A 23,176-nucleotide genomic window follows, 5' to 3' on the forward strand; every position below is an offset into this window, starting at 1 on the left:
TCTCTAGTCGTCTGTTATCCAAGTATATCCCACTAGCCATATGCTGCCTCAGTTCTTCCTCTGGTTTTCAAAATGCCAAAATCCGCTGCAATGAAAATTTTCCCTCCACAGCTGTGTTTCTTATGCTCGTCCTAAGGAATGGGAGTAAAATGGATGGGGGTTGCCCTCAAACACTACTGTTAAGAAAAAATGGTGTGACAAATTTTCTCTTATACTTTGCTAATATATAATTGATTAACTAACTGAAATATGATCTGGACAGGTAAACCTGCATTTTATATTTTAATATTTGCTGTGTGTTTTTCTACTTCTGAAGATCTTCTCCTAGGTGTGAAAAGAATAACTTCTTGTCTTTGACCTCATATTCCTTTACAGTTCTTTTTTCTTCCCGGTCAAAATGTGTATAATACCCTCCTTTATTACCGTTATTGCTAAAATGGAACTTTTCATGTGTCACATTACATTGAAGCATTTGTGTAATCAGCTTTGTTATGGACTCAAACAGACCTTTCAGCAGAATTCTGTAAGGTTCTGTATCTGCCAGTGTGGGGGTAGATGCTCCTTTTTCTATAATGCTTTCTATCACGTTACTTCACATTTGCTAATACTTTTATCTTTCGACCGTCCCAGTGCGGTGGAGCATTATTCTTTTGATTTAAAGAGCGAGCAGCTGGCTTGCAAAGAATAATTAAGCTCATGTAGAAGAATTGTAGCAGAATTAAGGGAGGCAGCCTGGTGCTGGCTCTGCTGTGGTTTGGGCTGTCCTCTCCCTGCTTTGCCTGAGCAGCAGAGACGTGGTGAGGCTGTTCCATCAGCGTGGAGACCCCTTCCTTGTCCCTGCCTGTAGGAAGCAAGAATTGCAACCAGTCTTGGAAAAAGACTTGCTTTTCTTTATCCATCATACCTACTAGTAGACCACCTTATTTTTGGAGAGACTGATTAGAACATTTTCCTCCATATCGTTTCTCTTTTGCATTTCAGCAAAAAATGCATTGCTTTTTCAAACCTGGGTTCAGCACCTAAAGTGTTGAGCAGTGTTGTTCTTAATGATTTGCCTCTGAAATTACTTAACTTCCCAACTGATATTGAACTGTAGGACCTCTTCCCATGAGCTGTGAGGACCACAGCTGAGGAAAGCTGAGGACAGAGGTAAAGAGCAAGAGCTAAAATGAAAAGTGACAGAAGTCATTATCTGTTGTATTTGTCTGTTCTCCACGTGTGGGTTGTGTTCTTTGGCAGGCACTAAAACCACACCTGGAATATTGTGTCCAGTTCTGGGCTCCTCAGTTCCAGAAGGACAGGGAATTGCTGGAGAGAGTCCAGTGCAGGGCAATGAAGATGATGGAATGGAGGATCTCCCTTATGAGGAAAGGCTGAGGGAGCTGGGTCTCTTCAGCTCAGAGAAGAGGAGACTGAGGGGTGACCTCATTAATGTTTATAAATACGTAAAGGGTGAGTGTCACAAGGATGACACCAGGCTCTTCTTGGTGACAACCAATGATAGGACAAGGGGTAATGGGTTCAAAGTGGAACACAGGAGGTTCCACTTAAATATGAGACAAAATTTCTTCTCAGTGAGGGTGACAGAGCCCTTGAACAGGCTGCTCAGGGGGGTTGTGGAGTCTCCTTCTCTGGAGACATTCAAACCCACCTGGACGCCTTCCTGTGGAACCTCATCTGGGTGTTCCTGTTCCAGTGTGGGGATTGGACTGGATGATCTTTTGAGTTCCCTTCCAGTCCCTGACATTCTGTGATTCTGTAAAATGTCAGGTGGGAGACCTTGAAGAGGAGAGGGTGACTGGGGCAGTTTGGGTTGGGGATGGCCCAACCAACAGCAGAATATGGCTGGAGAGGGTCACATCTGGGAGTGGGGGACTGCTGCTCTGTCAGAGAGTGACCAAAGGCAGCCCAGGCTCTGGGGCGCCAGAGCACGGTGTGCATGGGTTCTCCTACTGCTCAGAAATGTGCTCGGTGGGCTCAACCCACTCAGGTAAACACGTACCTGCCTGCAAGGAGGTGGTGGCATGAGGTTAACCTATAGCTATCCTGTTTGATTTCATCACCTGTAATTATTTAGTGTTTTACAGTTCAAGGAAACCTAGTTTCTTGTGCACATGGGTTTTCTGGAGAGCATGGATAAGGACAAGGGCTAAGCCCATTCACCTCAAACTGTTAAATGACACTGGGTCAGAGGAGTCCATGTGTTTGTTTCACTGATACAGTGGCTATAACTTGTGGTGATTCTGCTTAAGCTGACTGTTTAATTTTGCTCCTGGGGGTGATAAAGTGAAAGTGAGATTTAAGGAGGGCTTTGAAAGAGAAGGCAGCTTGTAATCAGCCAGAAATAAAATAATGTTTATGATAGGTTGATATATATTCCCATACTTGTGCCTGAAACAGTTTTTGGGGGTTCTTTTGTGATTAGCAGTGAGATGAACAGCTCACTGAAGGCTGTCTCATTTGCTGTTGCTAAAAAAAAATGTATCATGTGGAAAAGGTGGTCTTTGTGGGCAGGTAAAATCAAGTTTCCAGCCTTCCTACTCCTGGCCTGTTTTGGACAGAAAGCTGTGACTGGCACAGGACTGAGTTATGGAGGGTGCATCCCACCTCTGCTTGGCTTTGGCCACGGCAAACCCTGTGGCCACGTGCTGGGACGGAGGGGATTTGGGGCTCCCGGGCAGCGAGCAGATTCTCCAATTTCCTGTATGGCTGTTACCAAATTACTTCTTTGTGTCTTGCTTCATCCCTTTCTGAAAGAGAGATAATATTCCAGCATCACACGGAGTTATTTGTACATATAAAGAAAACAAAGGTACTTAAATACTAGAAGGATGGGAGGCATACACACAGTGCTGCAATATAAGTGTTTCCACACTGGATTCAGTTTTGTTCAGGATTATATTTGGCAAGTCCCTTGCAAAACACACTGGTGACACAGATAAGCACTGCTTGCAGTGTGTGGATCTTTCTTTCTTTTTCCCTCCCCAAGGATAAATTTTGTAGTTTATGTTATTTCCCGTGGGAGTACTTGCCATGCAAATACATAACTGTGCTACATACACTGTGCTTTGATTTGATACAAGAATCAGAGCAGCATAATGGCACATCTGAGGATTTTATACACCATTTTGGTTGTGATTTCTCAACATAACAGGAAGAAACTTAAAAATTTCTATCAGAAAGGTAAAGCAAGAATTTGTGCTGAACTAGGGACAAAGACAAGGATAAAGTGGCATAGTTCTAGATTTTATTCATTTTTAAGGCTGCTAATGGTTGTTATATTACTCGTGTGACTCACTAGAGTTTCCTATGCACCAGCAGAAAGAAGACTGGAAAACCAATTTCTAAAATCAAAATTAAGTACCATAATTAGGTTTGTCTCCATTCCAAAGCTTAACAAATAAAAGAGGAAAAAGAACTGCCTATATTTAAAGCATTGTCTCTTATGCCATTGTATTGTAAAGTGCTAGAATACATCCCTGTTTGCAGGAATGTACTGAGTCTTGGTGTTTGGCACAGGACTTATTTTGTTTCCATTTCTTGTGCTTCCGCAGTTAAAACTCTATTTCATGAAGTCATGTAGCACAATACCTCACCATCTCTTCTCTTGACCTGTTGTGCCACACGTAGCAGGTTAAGGGCCATCTACCGCATCAAATAATAGAAGAGTAGAAAAATAGAAGTGATAATTGCATGGCAGAGGGCAGGTACACAATTTTGGGTACCTCTCACTTAAAGGAGATCCACAGGAGGAAATGCTTTCATTTATTTATTTACTGCTCTGAAGTCCTGTGACATTGTGTATGAAATTCTTTATGGCCTCTGCTAGAAAACAGTTCTGCCACACATCAGAAAAGGTGACAGAGGAGAAGCCTGCATGCAGTATTTTGTGTTTTAAGGGGAAATTAGACCTGGGGCAAACTTGTGATGTCACAGCTGGGTTTCTGAATGCATAATTTCTAAAAAGAGAAAATATTTGGCACAAGAAATATTAAGGGACTAAGAAATTTAAATTGGAAAAGTGTGAACCTCTACTATCCTTACTGTACAACATTTTGTTTTCCCTTCTTTTTTACATTTTTATCCCAGTTTGTTTTTTTGGTTTTTTCCTTCCCTTCTCTGCAAAATTTGTTGACTTAGGTGCTCCAAGGAAGCATTTAGCTTTTAAGTCACCCACGTTTCCTCATCTTTAAAATTCAGGTGTGACAGAATTTTAAAAGGTTTATTATTATACAAATCTGTTAGGAAATGTCATAACTGGTAGAAAATGTCATAAGCAGAAAGTCATGTACTGGGCACTGGTGAGGCTGCACCTCGAATCCTGTGTTCAATTTTGGGCTCCTCACTACAGGAAAGACCTTGAGGTGCTGGAGTGAGTTCAGAGAAGGGAACAGAGCTGGTGAGGGGTCTGGAGCACAAGTGTGATGGGAGCGGCTGAGGGACCTGGGGCTGTTCAGCCTGGAGAAAAGGAGGCTGAGGGGAGACCTTATTGCTCTCTACAACTACCTGAAAGGAGGTAGTAGCGAGGTGGGGGTCTGTTTTATTGTCAGGTTACAAGTGATAGCAAGAGGAAATGGCCTCAAGTTGCACCAGAAGAGATTTAGATTGGATATTAGGAGAAAGTTCTTTACAGAAAGTGTTGTCAGGCATTGGAACAGGCTGCCCAGGGCAGTGGCGGAGTCACCATCCCTGGAGGGGTTTAAAAGATGTGTAAGTGTGGTGCTTAGGACATGGTTTAGGGGTGGACTTGACAGTGCTAGGTTAACAGTTGGAGTCAGTGATCTCAAAGGTCTCTTCCAAACCGAATGAGTCTATGGTTCTATTCTATGATAATCTTTCATCTTTATTATAACTACAACAGAAAGGGTTCTCCCCTGGACGAAAGAGAAGTCAGGATGAGTTTTAGTAGTGACACCTGGGGTAACTACCCCTTTTGTAAGAGTAGCCATGAGTTTCTTATAAGCATACTGCCTGTTGCAACAGGAGGAAGAACATCTGTCCATTTGTGTCGTTTATGGCAAAGAATGACTTGGGAATTCCATCTACTTTAGCTATTGCAATGTCTGAATGCCTAAAATGTACGTCTTCTCGATGGAATCGCAAAAATTAAGGTTTCTGTCTTTCCTAGTATTCTGGTCATTAAATAACATGTCTTGGCATCATCTAACTGTTTAAGATAATTAGTTGTGTTGGGGATGGGAAATGATTGCTTGTACGGTCAGCCAAATTGATATCTGTTTCTGCCAATACTGAAAAAAAAAAAGCTAGCTACCTTAGTTTCGCATCATCGGCTCTGCTTCTGTATCCACAGCTGTGCCAAGTGCTAACATATTAACCTTGGAGTGAAGAGACTGTTTTAAATCTTTGCTGTTTCATTTTTAACTTGTTCCATCTCCTGTCCATTTCATGGGAAACAGAGTTCTGTGAACTCTGAGTGACTAATCTTTTCATCTGTCTTTCTATTCTTACAAGAAAGGCATTATTTATGACTGAACTGTATTTGTATTTTAAATGGCCCTGTCATCACATTTTATGACTACCGTGTGTTTATATTCAGATAGAGGTAGGAGAGGAACAGAATATACAGCTAACATCTATCTTCACCACAGGTGTGTGAGGGGGAGGTTGACACCCCACGTGTGTGCTGTGAGGAGTTATCCCTTAACAAGAGAAGATTAATGCCCTGTCTAAAGCTAAGCTGCACTGCTTCCCATGTGCTGCTTAAGTAAAGCAGCGACGTTAAAATTGAAAGTGTAGGCTGACCGTCAGAAATACTGGTGATACTCGGTGCATACAAACAGTTGGCAAGGTGTTTGAAACGACCATCTGTTTCACTACTGAGCATCAATTGTCGTTGCTTGTAATGTTGGGGAGCCATGTCATAAAAATAATAGAATTCAACACCGTAGTTGCTTTATGCTTATACCCACATGTCCACTTGTGGTAAGACCAGTTCTTCTCATAGAGGTGCAAGAATGCGATTTAATGTGTAGTATAGATGTGCTTTGGTTTACTGAAATCCACCCACTCATTCGCAGCAAAAAACCCCTTGTAAAATTTTCTCTTAACTGATTATCTCCTGTCTGTGATAATATTGCTGCTCAATTGCATGCATCTCTCTGCCCTTGTAATGTAGCACTTCAGTGAGCAAGCTAAAGTGTATATTACTACTGTGAGCAGACAGCAGCTGGGAACTCCAATTCTTCTCCTAAAGCAGCTCGGCTTGTAGCACTTCTGTAAAATGCAGGCTTCGTTATGGTTACAGTAAAATATTAATAATCATAACATCCCCGAGTACCGGTACAGACCTAATAAACCTGCTATGGACAATGTATGGCAGACTACTGCATGATATAACTGTAAGAAAATGGCTTGTAGTCTGGCCATTGCTATGTTGTAGAGTTTGGATAGACCTGCAAATGCATGCAAACAGTTAAAATGCATTACTGATTAGAATTAGAATTAGGTATTTGGCGAGATTTATTCTTCCTGATCTATCATTTTCAGTGGGTGGAGAAAATTACCTCCCTATTGCTTTGTCATTATTCCTTAAATGAACAATGTATTCTATTTTTTTCCTTTAAGTGGAATGAATTGTGACTTTTTATGGCTCCCTATTTTTCATGAATAAATAGTTCAGTAAAGCTGCTAATGTTGATGATAGAAGTCATAAAAAGAAGGTTTTATTGTTTAATGAGTGTTTCCTTCGATTTTCTCAGCAGCTGAGTATACATACGACTATATAAATAGTTGCTCGGCAGAATGTACCCTTTTTTGGTTGTAGTGCAATGACTTCAAATTATACTAATTCTCTTCATAAAAGCATGGAAGCAGACTGGGAGAGGTGTTCTACTGTTTATGCATATAACACGTAAGACTTTCCTGTTCTTTTGACTTTAACATTTGTAGTGTTGGTTAAGCTGTGTAATGATGTTGCTTCTCATTTTCTGCACTTTCTTTTTTTTCTCATCCATGTTTCCTTACAGTGAAATCCCAGCTAGAAATAAGATCTCTGATTTCTTTCTACATTTTTCAGACCATCTTTCTCCCTTATCCTCCTTTTCCTCCATTACAGCACACTCGGTCATCGCACAAATGTGGAGAGTGACAAGAGTCTGCCACTTGGTGTCATAAAGGCTTTTGCACCTTGGAGAATCCATCTTACCATCATCCCAGAGTTCAGAGAGCTGGAGTGGTGTTACAGACAGAGAGCTCTTCTATATCAATCATACTCCGGAGGAGACATGGCTTTACTCTTTCTTGTGGTCTTATAGCTTTCTGACTGCAAGGATTAACTAAATGTCTCAATCGGAAGCAGCTAGAAATTATTCTCTTCCCAGACACATTACGAGGTAACAGGTATTTTGTCAGAAGGTTTTAGGTGTCAAGCAAAAAGAAAACATATACCTTGGATGTTCCTTGACAAAAAAAGTCGCTATCTAAGAACTCCAATTTACCACTTTAAAATGTGTTGAAGGAATTCTTTGAACTCTTTATAATCTTAATGGAATTGAGGAATGTGTGCCTTCAGGCCCAAAGTTGGGCAATGCCATCCAGCACTAGTAACTTCAATGTTCTGCGTGAGTTGTAAGTGGGAGTGTAATGTATTCCCTTTTGAATTCATGTACCCTGAAGAAAATCATTTCAGCCATCCTCTGAAAATCCTGGGGCAGAAAAACTGTTTCCTTGGCCCCAAGAGCCATATACTAGGTTGCTATGACTGTGTTTCCTTTGCTGTGAATCTATTAAGTTTTACTTGCTCTCTACCACAGAATTGCAGGGCAGAAATTACTCTTGCTTGTGTGCATCCCAACAGCAATCCTGCACACAGCACAGCAGTGGTTGTCCCACATGTTGGTATCTCCACTATTATAGGTGGGAGGGCAAGGGGCATGATTTGTCCTATAATGCAAAGTACTATCACATAGATATGAACCCTGTTAAGTTTACAGCTTTGATACCAACTCTGGCTGGGAGCGACATCTGGTTAGTCGAATGTACGGAGCCAAAAGGGTATGTTTCTGCTTATTGTTTAGAGATTACAACTGGAGAGAGATGCAGGGGTTAAAGCTGAAGTATGTGACAAAAAGAATATAGTGCAGCACTGTTTCACTTCAAAAATAGGTGTTCATAAGGACTTATCAACTCTTAATGTAAAATAACTTACGATTAAGGAAAGAAGAAAAAAAAAAAGCTTATGTAGGGCAGAAGTTAAACATGAACTTCAAAAAAAAAAATCAGTTTTCTGTTGGAATCATTATCAAAGAAAAATAGAAGTCCTTGAGTGAGTCTTAAATCCTTTAGTGAAGCATGTCTGACATCAGCAAGTGAACTGAACAACTATGATGTCTTTCTGTTGCAAACTGAAACCAGCTAACAAAAATATCTCAAAATAGATCCCAAACCACTAGAACAAAGTAAAATCCATCTTCCTTTCATATCTTAATTGCACTGAAACATGCGAAACACCTGTTCCTTCACCTTAATGGTTAATAAACATTTCTATTTTTGGCACTTCTGTACCCCTTTCCCCTCCTGCAGTGCTCTGTATCTCATATTTGAAGTGCTGCTGCTTCTGTTGCATGCTGGCAAACTGAGGAGAACCAAGGAGTTAAATTTCAGAACAGGAGAAGAGGAGGTGAGCTGTCTGCTACAGTAGTTTACTGCAGCTTCCTTTCATACTGACACATATGTAGTTTGTGGTGACAGTGCTAAAGAACTGCAGACAGGCACTTAGCAGACTGGATGTGAGCTGGATGCAAAGATGCCTCACCCTGAGCTTCCTGCTGGCAGTATGTAAATACACCTGCAGACTGGCCACACTGGGTGTTTTTCTTCAATTTTTTTCAGAAGGCAGCATGAGGAGACCTGACAAAGCAACAGCGTAGTTGAGAGAGCTGAACCAGCGTTAGATTCGTATCTCAGTTGTGGGGGAAGTTTTTTGGTGGCTGTCTTTTTTTTGGTGTGTGTGTGTGCTGCATATTCAGACTGAAATCTTCATCACCACAATGTTTGCCTCTATCTGGTATGCCAAGAAGCTGGGACGCAGGTTTGTGCATAACGCCAGGAAAGCAAAAGCAGAGAAGGTATGTTCCTAGTGGGAATATAAAGCCTTATGTCTCGTGCAAGCTGCCTGCTGGCATCCTGTTATGTGTCTCGTTAGCTTTTTTTAATACCCTGAAAAATGACCTATTGCTATTCATGCTTTCAAGCAAGAATCCTTGAATACTTCACGTATCAGTTGTTAGATGTCGGGGAGAAGATCCTTTCAAAAGTCTATATGTCCTTTTTTTACCAAGATAAACAGCTGTGTATCTGGTATGCTGTGTGTTAAGGAAGCACTCCAGTGAACTTGTTGCTGTGCTGCATTATTTTTCATAGCACAATATAAGGCTCTTAAACAACCACTGAATGTTTGCTGCTTGTATATTTTTTCTAGTGTGGGACCAATGAAAATGTAATAACATGTTAAGGGTTTATAATGTTTGGGAATTTTGTTTCATGGTACTTGTTGAAACTGTGCTGCAGCATGGATCTCTTATTTAAAAAGATATAGATATGTAAAAATGATCAATACTCTATATATGTCAGTATTTTTCTTCTCCTAAAATTTAACTATGTTTAACTAGATATTTTCTGGGAGTCCCTGTAGGTAAGATTCTTCTGCCTTCTTTCTTGAAGAATAAAACTTCAATTGTTTTAGAATTTGCAGTAATAATAATTGGGGGATATCAAGGCAATTGCCTTTTGTTCTTAATATAGAAAGCACGTAGTTAGTAGACCTGCATTCCACTTTTGTCTAAATTAGCATATAAACCATTTTCAAAATGGGACTAATTCCTTTTTTATAAACTCAGCATTAGAATGGGAAAAAAAGCAAAAACAAAACCAAAAACTTCAATGTAATGTTATGAAGTTACCTCATTAGTCTGGTAATGACGACTTCCTTTTTTCCTTGCTATCTTTGATGTAGTCCGAGAATTTATAAATGGGTTGCATTATTATTTCTTTGATATGTCTTCTGCTATGTAATACAGCCACCAATCCACTGAGTAATTATCCATTGCCTGAATTCCTCTGTAACTGGAAAAGCTCTTCACCTAGAAAAAATTATTAGCAAAAATACATTATGTTTGGGGCTGGGGAGGGGAAAATAGGCACAGATTTGCCTTTTCTGCAAATTATTCCCAGTGGTTAAAAAGGTGCTGTGTGGTAATTTTGAAATGTGAGCATCCAAGCCATTGGGAAGTTATCCAAAAATAATAGTGATTTATATATTCCACATCGTATGCATGAGGGAAAATAGAAATGCAGAGAGCTATGCAGGGGACTGTGAAACTTTCTGTGTCGTTAATCATATTTCAACAAAGAGAGCATCACAGAAACTCTCCTGCCGTCTGTGTATTGCTATGAGAGGGAAAAAAAGTTGCAGACTGGATCTTCGTTAGTCCTGAGGGGCTCCCTCCAGAGGAACGTTCTCTTTCAGGCTTCCTCCAAGATGACAGAGGCAGGATGAGTGGACACATTCCGCTCCTACACAGCGGAGCTCACTCAGCAGCTTTAAAAACACATTTAGTATGCTTTGTTTGAAGCATGTATGTGTATAGATTATTCCAATAACCTTGAAAATTTCCATAAAACAGTGCCAGAATATTCACTAAGAAAATATATTCTCTATAGAGTCTTGTAGCATAAGCTAAAAGAATGCTTTACAAATTGTGGCTCTTTTTGTCTAAAGGTATTGGAAATATTTCTGTATAAATCTATTATAATGCTACTTATTAATCTCTATAGGACTTCCAAAATAATCAAGGCAAGTCAGGTCTATGCTATTCAAGCTTTGAAGCCATATCATAATTTTTGAAGAACAGCACGTTTTAAACATTTCTTGAGCATGTTATTACCATATTTGCAAGGGAATTTTATTTTTTCCCAGAAGAAAAGTATGCAAGAAAACATCTTGTAAAATGTTTACTTATTGTCTTATATCAAAAATAAAATATCTTTCTTGGAGCTTTATGCCACAGTCAGGGCTCACTTTTTTTTTTCCTCCATAAATCAATAGCGTATTTCAGTAAAGGTAGAAAGAATGCTATTTCAATAAGTGGTATTGATGATTGGAAGCTGATCAACTCTGACATCTTCAGTACAATACCTTGGGAACAGGAAAACACAGATATGAAAACAGATCTATCAAAAAGTAAATTAAAAATAACACTTAACTGTGTGGCTTGTTTTGTTTTTGTCCTTTTTTTTTTTTTTGTTTGTATAATGGTTGAATAATCAAATTATTATGCAGTTTTAACTTACGTATTTTTTTCTGGAGGAACAATTAGCTTTTTCTCTGTGTGCCTGATCTGAATTAAACATTGCTTTCTTAATGTGCTTTTGGAGGTAATAACATACAGCAATAATTTCTAAGAGCCCATGTGTACAAAAATAGTTTCTTGCAGTTAAAACCTAGATAACAGAAATCTGAAGAGTATGGTTCCATAACAGATTTTTCTGTTATGCTAAGCTTCTTTGGATGAGTAGAATTCAAGAAATATTTTAAGGAGTATTTCTAAGAAACATAAATTTTTTGTCTGTTTTCTTAGGATCAGAAAGAAAATTGAGGGGGGGGCATGACAGAAGAGGGTTCTAGCGTGAACTCGTGTGCACACACAAATATGCACAACCTGGCAGAAGAGTTCCTTAAATTGTTGGAAATTTGTCCCTGAAGCGTGCGGAGACATGACTTGAATTTGGATTTCCCATGTGACTACTTAGGGAAGCAGAGTTTTCAAGGTGCAAACCAGAGTGTGCACTGCCACGGGGTGCGCACAAAGGCAAGCAAAAGGGAGTCGGTCCTTTGGGGGAAGACCTAAGATGGCATGAACGTGACAGTGTGGTGCTCTTCTGTGTGTGCTCTGTACCTGCAGGAGGGTGTCTGGTTGTGACGATGTGGGTGGACTTGGCTCACAGTGTCTCCAGAGCTCCCCATCTCTTCCAAAGCTGGAGTTCCCATCCCTATACCTCTCATCTCCCTATACCTCCCAGGTCCTCATCTCTCCATAGCTGAATATGCGTCAGTCCCTGCTCTGGGAGACCTGACATGCAAATTGCTCAAAATGAGTGGAACATGCTTGGTTTTGATACCATGAGCCATGCAGAATTGCAGCCCGAAGACTAGGAGCTCTAGGAGTCAAAACTTGGCCTGTGCTGATTGAAGCCGTTTTGAGGCTTGGTGGAAGGGAAAGGATAAGGGGGTCTAGTAAGTTGGGACACTAAAGGTAAGAGGTGGACCTGTTAGCTCGCTAAGACCTGTGGTAGCTCCTGGGCTGGTTTTCTTACCACCCTAACCAGTACTTGCTGTTGAGTGCCAGCACTGCTCCTGGACTGCATGTCTAGTCCTTGTTCTCCTCCAGCCTGGCGTTTCCTGGGAGGCTGTGGTCAGATGTTCACCACAGGGTGCTGGTGCACAGTGTCATTGACTCCTACACACAACTTAAGGGCTTCCTGATAGATAATAGACTTCTAAAACCCAGACATGAACTCTTACCCTTAAAATTTCATCTGGAGGGTAAAGCAGACATCTGGGAAGAACTGGATGAACAGTGGCCTTAGGTGTCCTAACCATGATGAGAACATATTTTTCAAGTTAAGTAGTGTTCACCAGTATTTTTGAGTTATATCTTTATGATATATTGAAAAGCCTTATTTTAATTCAGAAATGGAACAAAATATTTTGAAATACCTTTAAAGTTTGGAAAATGGAACTCTTTTTTTTTTTTTTCCCCAACCAGCCCTGGCTAAAGCTTCTTGTATCCGTAAAAAAATTGGATAATGGCTATTAACTGCTTTTAATGTTTTCATTTTTTTGCCATGGAAAACTCAAACATATCAAAGTTTCTTATACCTTATTGTTTTTATTAGGCTGGATCACAAACTTTGCTGGCATGTGTTGGAGTTGTTATCTACAAATTCTATCTCAATCTGGTTGTCTTGGCTTGATTGCTAGTGTTACTCTTGCCCTCAAGTAGTGAGATATTCAGCGTACAGGGAACGCTGCCTCTAATATTGCCTGAAAACAACTGACGTCCTTTCAAGGCAGCTCTGCTCTTACCTATTTTATTAAAGTTATTAAAATACTTTGAGTTTGTCGCATGAAAGGATTATTGTTATGAGAGTAAATGTGATCATTTGAACATTGGAACTAGAATAACTTAAGGCAAAGATTGATGTCTTGAATTTTTCTCATTAGACCACAATCAAGCAGAAATCAAGAGATGTTAACTGCATGTGGTTATACTATAAAAAATAAGTACTCTAAATGATTGGAAGAGGTACAGAAAACTAACTGAGCAATTAATCATGTTGATCTGAGAGGGTGAGCTAAAGCAGTGTGAAAAAGCTTCTGATAATGCTTCGCTATACTGATAGAATTTGTTTTTCAAAGTTCAGTATCAAAAATGAGAAAAGACTTGCCAAAGTCACCCTATCATTTAATTTAAACGGGGAAACTGAATAGTGTTTTTTTTCTGCTTGTTCAGAAGTGGCACATATTTCAAACACGAGACCGACCCAAATTATAAACACTGTTAGAATTACTCATGTTGTTGAATTTTTACATTTGAAGACCAGAATCACTTCAAAAGGCAGTTTCTCCTTGTGTGGTATGATTGGGAGCAAAACAATAGGGCCCATGTAAAGAGTCTAAACAATTTGGCTTTCACCATCCTTTTACAAAATAACGTTGTTAGAATTCTCTTTCTGGCTTTTAGATGCCAAAGTGCTCTTATGGTGTTATCAGTTCTAAGAAATGATGTTCTGTTTCTGAAAATATGTAAGTTGTACACCAGAATGTTTAGTTTATCATTCCAGTTTAACTCAACTTTATAATTCAAGACAGAAAACAGGTGTGTATATAATCATACAAATACTATGCAGTTTTTGGACTATCAATTGTAAATAAAAATAAAGATTAGCCATCAACAACATTCACAAACCGAACAGTATAATTTTAAGTGAGTAGTTTTAAATGTAATAACATGTGGACTAGGTAAGTAGAACACAGTCCAGCAGATGGTTTTTTATTCTGTGTACCTGAGTTTAGAGTTGTTTTGGGTAAATCGAGTATCCTATTGGTAGGCTGTCAGCCTACAATGAAATATTTGCAGAAAGATACGAAAATTTGTCTTCAGAGGTTAACAAAACTGGGATGTGTAACCAAAAAATATTGCCTGTAAATACAGGTATATTTGATCATTTTTTTCTGATAGTGGCCTGGCAACAGTGGCAGTTAACTCTTCATGTCAAAATGACACGAGATATATTGATCAATCTTGTACCTGCATTTTAATGTAGCTAATTGCAAAGTAGGCTGTTCTAGGCTTTGTTTCATTTTTACCTTGTTTACAAGTAGCTGCCCAGCAATCTAATTTGAAAGAGATTGGAAGTTCACTTGAAACAGTAATTACTCAAAACATAGAATAGAAACTATATGATTAAGAAGTCATAAAACATAATCCCAGCTAAACACATTTTTTCCTTATGTTATTTTTAGATACATATTTAACTCCAAACAAGGTAAACTCTGTCAGTATCTGCATTTGTACCTTAGATTTCTTAACAAGTTCTTTCTTTTAAATCAGAACTTACCGAATTCTTTCCAGTCCACTGGGGTTGCAATAAAGTGATAAAACTTGCAGATCTAGTTATTGCCATGGCTAGAGGTGAAATGATTGCTTCACCAAGGGACATCTGTAGCTGCCAGATGCTGTAAGGGCAATTAGATGGTTTTGCTTGTATTTGGGTAAAGCAGGGCGCACGTTGACCAGATTCAATGGGATGACAAAAGTGAGTCACTTGTTTGTAGAACTACCTGTTTGAACAGATACTGGGGCTGTCTCAGACCCCTGGAGGAATCTTTTCAAATGGACTTTGTAAGTGCTTTTTTTTACAGATTTATGGAGATCTTCTCTTTTCACACAGAACCGTGTAGAGAAAAATACATGAGTATTCCTGTATCCACAGTTTGTCGTGCCTTTTGCTTTAGCACAGTTGGAATTCAAAGACATTTTCTTGTATTGTGATTTAATCCAGAAATGTATAGCTACTCAACTCTTAGTTTTTTCTCCTTTTATATTTGCAGTTGGTCATAATCCCATATGCAGAATGATTAATATATAACAGTAGGGATAAGCTGCTTAAGAAGAGATTTATTATGCTTATAACTCACTTCCCCCTCACTTTCACCATAATAATAATAATAATAAATTCAACTAATCTCAAAAAAAAATGAAAGAGTGATGTTTTAAAATAAGATACCGATCAACAGTAAACTATTGAAGTTAATCCTTTTCAATCCTTTATTTCAAAGTAATATTTTTTTCTTTTTTCATCTGTGAGGAGGTTTTCTTCTGTTTTCCTCGTCAATTCTATCTGCATAGGCCCAGCACCTACCTGGAGCGATTAATGAGCAATAAGGGAGACTCCTCTTTTAAATTAGCTTTGTTCATTGAAGAAATACCTGTTAATCAGATACAGGCAAACTCTGTAAGCAACAGAATATCTTCTCTCTTTGACTCCAATTTAATCTAAGAGGACTCTAAATTAATCTTAGCTGGCTACCATCCATTGGTGATGCCTTTTCCTGCACACATCGTCATTCTGACATACACGTTGCTGTATGTATTTGTCTCTCAGGTACAACAAAGTATTTAATTCATGATCCATAGGTGTCTACAGCATGTCACTTAAAACAGTTTTTCCTTTGCTGATTTAGCCAGTATTGTGATCATCTTAGTAACAGGTTAAGTGACTTTTCCAGTTAAATTTCATCTTGATTGCTTAAAAACAAAACCAAGACGGACAGGAAGACATTCAGGAAACAACTGCCACGCTGATGGCTGCACTAATTGCTACTCTGAGTGCTCATGCTGTGACTCAAATGGAATCAGTTTGGACCTTCTTCTAATGAATAAATAGGTTTATTACAATTGGCTACAAGCTACCCTGGTTTTTCAAAGAAAAAAAATTTCTTGATTCATTTTTCCTGCTTTCATTCAATAAATAATTTATAATTCCCCCCCCCCCTTTTTTTTTTAAGATAAGAAGTAGTATATCTACTGTATTTGTAAATTTACTTGGATTTTCGACACTTGGTCTACATTGTATATCATGTTCTGTTAAATCCCAGCGTGCAGCATTGTGAATATAATATTTAATTCATGAGGCACTCATTATTTTATTGGAATTGTTTTATTTCTTTGCATTTTTATGCAGTGTTCAAGTATATTATGAAAATGGCTCATGTGATGTGCAACTATGGTATCTTTTTTTTATTTTTTCGTCATTACTTGCCTCTCCGTCCTGCATATGCAATTCAAACCAGCGCATAATAAAATAGTGGTTTGATTTACGTTCTGAACTGCATTTGGCATCACTCACTATGTTTGCAAATAGAGATCAGTTTGAAACACTGACAAGAAACAATCTGTCCTTTGGCATTAGACTCCCTGGAGAAAACTGAGATGAGAATTCTCTCACTAGTTCCCAAGGTAGTTTATCAAGCTATACTTTATGTGTTTTTAATATACTATATGGACCATTACAGCTGGTATGTATGTCACTAGCTCCCACTGGAAGGCACCCTGCCAAAGACGTGTGTGTGCAAACAGCTTTAGTAATATTTAGACTTATTATCATGTAATATGATTCTTAAGACAGTCTATTTTTAAGGAGGGACTTTTTTTTTTTTTCTTCTTTTTTTTTTGTGGTGCAAAAAAATTTCTCTGCCATAAACTACTTAAAATGTTGATACATGTCAGGGAAGGCTTGGTTGTAGCTTTAATATATGTTAACAACTTCAGATGAACATTTTGAAAGAATCAAGGGATTAGCTAGTACATGCAGTATGACAGTTTTCACCACCAGGAAGGAGGCCCAAATGTCATGTGAAGCATTCACAAGCTGTTCTGAAGACTGAAGCTCTCTTCTTCACACCACCTTACATATACCTCAGAAAACAGCAAAACAAGGTTCCCCATGTTTCCCACCCTCCCACATTCCAAGTCTCTTCAGAAATTTCAGCCTTTAGATGCAGAGAAACTACACAAAGTGACATAGTTTGGACAACTCTTAGCTCTTCTGAGATGACCAGTGATGATACTAACGCTGTGCTCATTATATCATATTAGTTAAAGAATTAGGTAATCTTAGCCACTAGTAACTAGTCTGAGGCTATCACGTGCCTTTTGTGAAGCTTGGCAATGCAATAACTTTGTCATTATCAAACTGAAATTGGATTCGAAGAGCAAACTTTGCATGTAAACTCAGTATTTCAGTCCTAGACAAAGATATTTTTCAATTTACTTCAGTCTGTCTTCCATTAAATTCTCCTTCTATATTCTATACAGCAATGTTTAAACAGTGATATTACTCATATTTTAAAAGTTTACCTTACAAGTTACTTTGAGAAGCAAGGTCATATCATTAGGATGCTGAAGTATAATGAGAGGCCCACTACCAAGTATATGCTTTATTCTCTTTATAATCTTGTATAACTGTACGAGGAAGATGTAGAAAACTGTTTTGCTAATTTTCTAAATATGATACTGCTTTCAAGTTAGCTGATGTGTTATGTATACATAAATGTGGTTTTCTTAGCTGACAGGTTTTCTAAAGATTTTCAGTGAATTATATTCAACAAGACTGTAATGTATTTTTATAAGGTAGCAAAGGGTCAGGATGCTCTATAGTATTAATAAAAACAGCTTGATAGATAAAAAGTATCAGTTTGCTGTTTTGAAATATATGTTCAAGACGAAGTGAAAGCAATTCTGTTCGTACTCTTTGTTTCCAGGATCACTGTTTTGTTTGATGTAATACTCTATTGAATGAACCTTCCTCTTGAAACAGGGCACGCTGTTATCATTCTTGCCTTCCTCCAGCCTGTCTTGCTTTGCTCTCTCCATTCTTCAGATTCATTGCTGTTCATAAGGGTACACAAAGTCCCTGCCTTCCTCATCTGAGAGCTGTGTTATTTGAGTCACTGAGACAATGGGAAAGAATAGTTTGTTTTTTTTTCTTAGGGAAACATACATTTACGCTACACATTTAACAACTTCTGAAACATTCAGCTACATTTACAGACCTAAGAAGAGCTATGTTGAAAGCTCACTGTAAATCAATATGCTGGATATCATCATTTGTTGTTCAGGTTCAACATTGGGAAATATATATCCACGTTGCAATGGTTTCACAAAAGATCCATGTGCAATTTCCTAAACTGCTCAGGAGCCAAAATTTGCAACTTACATTGCAAATGCAAAAGATAACCTGCTGTAAAGAATATAATGTTGTGGTTTTTTTTTCCTCCCAATTCTACTTAACTGGCAGATGAAGTGCATTGTGTTTTCAATTAATTTAAAATGCTATTTTAAAATTATTTCTGTTGCAAGTACTGCAGGGAACAAACTTATCAGTAAATAGCAAGCTGGATAGCCAAGAACATGATTCTTCACTTAACTGGTAAGGGCAAACCCACAAAAGGGAACATGTTTCCTACCACTTCTTTTAGAAATTAACCATTGCTACTCACAATGCAGTTAAGACTTTTATCATTTAAAAGATTGTTTAATTTCAACAAAGCACCTTCTTTGCTACTATTCGTAATTAAATATTTAGTTGTGTAGTAAATTAAGCATGTCATGATCTCTGCAAAGTGGTTCTCCGTTTACTGCTGCATAAATGTTTTACAAGCTGCTGTATTGTTTCTAGTAAATTAATAATGAAGATTTAGATTTTAACTGATTAATAATCTAATTTAGTATTTAGAAGGAATTTAATTTAGGCCTGGAAACAAAATTGAGGTAAACATCTTTGGCAGTGATCCCAGTTCTCTGACAAAGTCACAAAGTGATAAGGAAAAAACAAATCAGAGTAAAAGAAATTAGGAGGTTGGAACTTTGAGAAGAAGCCTTTCCCTGTGAAAATGGAAACTGCTTTCTAAACTGCAGTGCATTTGCACTTGACTTCTCCTGTCATATTGCAAATCATCAGTACAAAATTTGTACAGCACCTTCTAGGAATTTACAAGATAAAGAAATATGAATTTGGCATAATCGAAGCACTACCTAGGCCACCTGGCTTACACTAAGTTTATGGTGCCATTCTAGAAAAAATTGTAATACTCCCTAGAATATTACTTCTTTTTCTGATCCCCATAGAACAGCAAGTATTTTAGGAAACGTTCAAAAGTAAAATGGTCTAAATAAGTTGTTGTGAGGTGGGATGTAAGAAGCCCAACACAGCAAGATTAGGGTTGTGAATAGCTGTGTTTTTGCAACTAAATAATATTAAAATATGTGAATGAGCAGGCTATTGAAAACCCTACACACTCTAAAAAGTGGTGAAGTTTGGGCTGATCAAGATGAATGTCAAAGTAAGAGGAAGCAAAATTAACTGTCAGAAATAGCTAATAAAGAGATGTCTCACATCTTGCTGCTCCTACAACCTGAAGGCCTTCAGACTGGGCTTGTGCAGTTATAGGGTCTGTGAGCCTCCTGTTGATGCCTTCTCTACTGTTTTTTAGGGATAACAGCTCTGTTTTTTTGTGTATGCAGTAGTTTCAATGCTTAAAGCTCTGACTTGAGGTAGTCACTGTAATTAAAGCCAATATTTCATGGCTTCATCTGGTTGTCTCCTGATATTGAGACGAAATTCTTCACCAAGAACAACTGGGAGCAAACATGCAGATCTCACTTTTTGTATCCACCATCTTTAATTTCATACTCTTCCAGTACATTTTCTGCCAGCAGTCCTCTTGTGTCAGTAGTCTTTTTCTGCTTTTATGAAGTAGAAGTTTAATTCAAGAACTGAAATACTTAGATTTAATTTTGATTCTGTATGTGAAATGTTATGGTTTTTGTTTTAGAGGATTCCCCTGGATTCATCCAAGTCCTTTTTGGCTATACTTTTGTTGCAATGTAATTTATATACAAAATTTAGCTCTATCACAGATTTTCTGGTAAGAATGACTTGGTAGAAATACCACAGTTTATCAAGGATCAGAACATGTCCCACTGTGTTTCTCTGTACAAATAGGTCATATTTGTTGAGTGAAGAGAAGATTATTTTAATTGACATAATTAACTTTTCTTGTGATTATCTTAGGCTTGAAAATGCATTTTTGCTCTTTCCCAATTACGGGTTTTTCTCTGATAGAGCTAAACATGCTGTGTGTAATAATGAATGTGGTTTGGGAAGGACTTAATGTATATAATTGGAAACTAAGATGAGGTAGTCTTCTATCAGCAGGGGGGTAGGAGAGCTGGGCTGTATAATTGAAGTACAGTGTAATGGGATTACCTACAATTTTTAAACATTGCTTTCATTAAAGAAAATAATAAGCATATTTATTAAATATAATCTCTGCTTGGGACAATATTTGTTATTATGAAAAAGCTTTAATAATTAAGCTTGGATATAAAAATGTATTGAACATACTACATCAGTTTCTGGAAAATGCTTTTGTGCATAAAATTTTACTAAAATAGAAAGAGCTTTCACAGCTGAGGCACTTAGCCAGATATTAGTATAGCTCGCATCTAGCATTCACTATATATTTTTCTATGCGCTTTCAATTTAGTCAAGGTCAAACCAAAAAGAAAATTCATAATCAAATGCACTTAAACATTTATCTTTGTGAAAGCTTTTAATGATTCTGTTTTTCCTGGTTATACTTCACAGAAATAAAGGCATCCACATTAAATTCTCCTAGGAGCTCTTCTTGTCCTTAAATATGCATCTGTGAAAATCTTCATAATAACAGAGAGTATTTTCAAACTTTTTAAAGCACTTAAATGTGATTGCTATGTTGGTGCTTGGGATACAATATGGCTGTCCCTCTGGATGCTCTTTTTTTTCTTTTCATTACCACTTTCAAGGATTTCTCTTCAGAAAAGCACTAAATAAAAGTGTGGATCTTCTTTCCGTAGTCAAATCTTGCACTGAAAACAACTGCCTTCAACAATTGTTGCAAACCCTCCTAGATCACTTCCAGAAGTTCTGCTATGGCAGTACCTAACATGTTATTTATTGGGCCATAAGGTATATCCTTATCTAGAGAATATACATGGGTTGGGATTTACCTATACTATGAGTACACATCATAAATTAAAAGTTTCTTCTATCATACTGTACATGTTTAAAAATGTGCTCTTAATTTAAAGAAAGAAGGCTGAAAAGGTTATGTTTGTGTACATTAAGGCTAAATGCATAATGAAATACTAAAGCTGAGAAAGATGAAAAAGTTCAGAAAGTTCGGAGATGCTGCTGTTGTAATTTCATTTTTTTTTTACTTTGAATGAGGAATGTATGCAGGAAAGGACAAAAAAAGTAAATCACAGAATAACAGTATGGATGAAGTTGGAAGGGATCCCTGGAGATCATCAAAGAAGATTGTTGAGAACAGCGTACAGTCAGGTTTTTAATATCTCCAAGGATGGAGGCTCCACAACCTCTGTGAGCAACCTGTTGCAGTGTTTGATCACCCTCACAGTAAAAAGGATTCCTATGTTTGAGGGGAATTTCCTGTATTTCAGTTAGTGCCCATTTCCTCTGTCCTATCAGTGAGAACTACTGAGAAGACTCTGGCTCTTCTTCACAGAGGGTGTCTTCCTTTCTCCAGACCTCCACATGTTTCTCAGGGATCTCGGATTCCTGAAGGCCAGTCTTACCAGTAAAGAGTGAAAGTGAAGAAGGCATTGAATACCTCAGCCATTACCATGTCTTGTATCACCAGGTGTCCTGCCCCATTCAGCAGTGGACCCACATTTTCCCTACTGTACCTTTGGCTGATGAAGTATCTGTAGAAACCTTTCCTTGTTGCCTTTCATGTAGTTTGCCAGATTTAGATCCGAATGGCTTTCCTAACCCCAAACCTGCATACTCAGTGTCTCTATATTCCTCCCAGCCCCTCTCTCCCTACCTTCACCTCTTGTATGCTTCTTCTTTTAATCTGAGTTTTGTTGGGGGCTCCTTTTTCATCCATGCAGGCCTCCTGGTACTCTTGCTTGACCTCTTCTCATTGGGATAGATCATTCTTGAGCTTGAGGGAGATGATCTTTGAAAAACAACCATCTGTCCTGGACCCTTGTTCTATCCTGGATTGGATCCCATTGGATTCTTCCAAGCAGATCGCAAGAAAAAATATTCATAGGCTTGGCTTATGCGTGGTGCTCATTTTTAAGTATTTTATTGCTAGAGAAAATTCAGGTCCAGTCTTAAGAATCATTTGCCAAACTGAGAACTGACAGAAAGATGCCAACTCCTATAAATCTGAACAAGTTGTTCTTGAGGGAATATGTAAAAATGGAAAATCTAATCTTGCATACTAGGTAAAAATGTCAACCTTTAATCACAGCTCTACCTGTCTTCTCAGATGCAAATCTTATTTTATTTTTTTTTTTCTTCATTACTGCTAAGGATGATTGTATGTCATATAAGGTAAAAACTTCTGGAAGCAAGAGGTGAAGAATTCCAAGAAAAAGGCTCTTGTTGTTTGTATGTATAAGAGAAGTTATATGATATCAAGAAAGGAAGAAATATAAGATCTGGAATACATGGTTAAACTCAGTTTTAACTGCCCTAGCTGTGTCTGCATCAGGATTGTTCCCTTGCCAAGGCCTCTCACAAAGAGCCTTGTCTTTGTGTCAGTGCATATGCAATATAAGGGCAATTTGCAAAAGCTGGCAATGTATTCTCCCTCCCTTTTCCCAGGTGGAGGGTTGTTTAATATTTTCCATCCCAGCTTTCAGCAAGTTCTTCATTATCTTGTTCTTGCCAGTGACATTCCCACACATCTCTTAAAAGTTTCTTTTACTCTCTTGACACCTTTCCTCCTTTTATTATCCACACATAAATTTGGCCAGTTGGACCACATAGGGAATTTCTCCTGTGTTTTCTTTTAACTATGGCATGCTGAATAGCTTTAGACTCTGATACTGGCAACAGAATGAAGAAGCTTTTTTCTCTGTTGAAGAGCATGGGGATGTGCAAGCTCATAATTTAATGAAGAAAAATGTTATCTTGATTATGGAAAAATTAATGTGGTGGTGTTGTTTCTGTTTGGTTGGTTGGTTGGTTGGTTTTTTTGAGGCAGTTTAAAAGCAAGAAAATACAGTGTTATTGA

The 23,176-nt window shown here is 38.1% G+C and overlaps 1 protein-coding gene across 22 annotated transcripts in view; it reads left to right on the top strand.

Annotated features, from left to right (window-relative positions):
- Window positions 1–23,176, top strand: part of DLG2 (discs large MAGUK scaffold protein 2) — a 1,047,967-nt gene that overhangs the window by 520,974 nt on the left and 503,817 nt on the right. The window contains exon 1 of one of the 22 annotated variants that reach the window (XM_071799593.1): window positions 8,723–9,086. The exons of 20 other annotated variants lie outside the window; for them this stretch is intronic. In XM_071799593.1, coding sequence (XP_071655694.1) covers window positions 9,009–9,086 — 78 coding nt within the window. In that variant the 5' untranslated portion in view covers window positions 8,723–9,008. Of the gene's footprint in view, window positions 1–8,722; window positions 9,087–23,176 lie in introns of those variants that run through there. One more of the 22 variants, XM_071799637.1, reaches the window with a different exon arrangement.

The sequence above is a fragment of the Patagioenas fasciata genome, chromosome 1, assembly GCF_037038585.1.
Source record: "Patagioenas fasciata isolate bPatFas1 chromosome 1, bPatFas1.hap1, whole genome shotgun sequence".
NCBI classification, from domain to species: Eukaryota; Metazoa; Chordata; class Aves; order Columbiformes; family Columbidae; genus Patagioenas; species Patagioenas fasciata.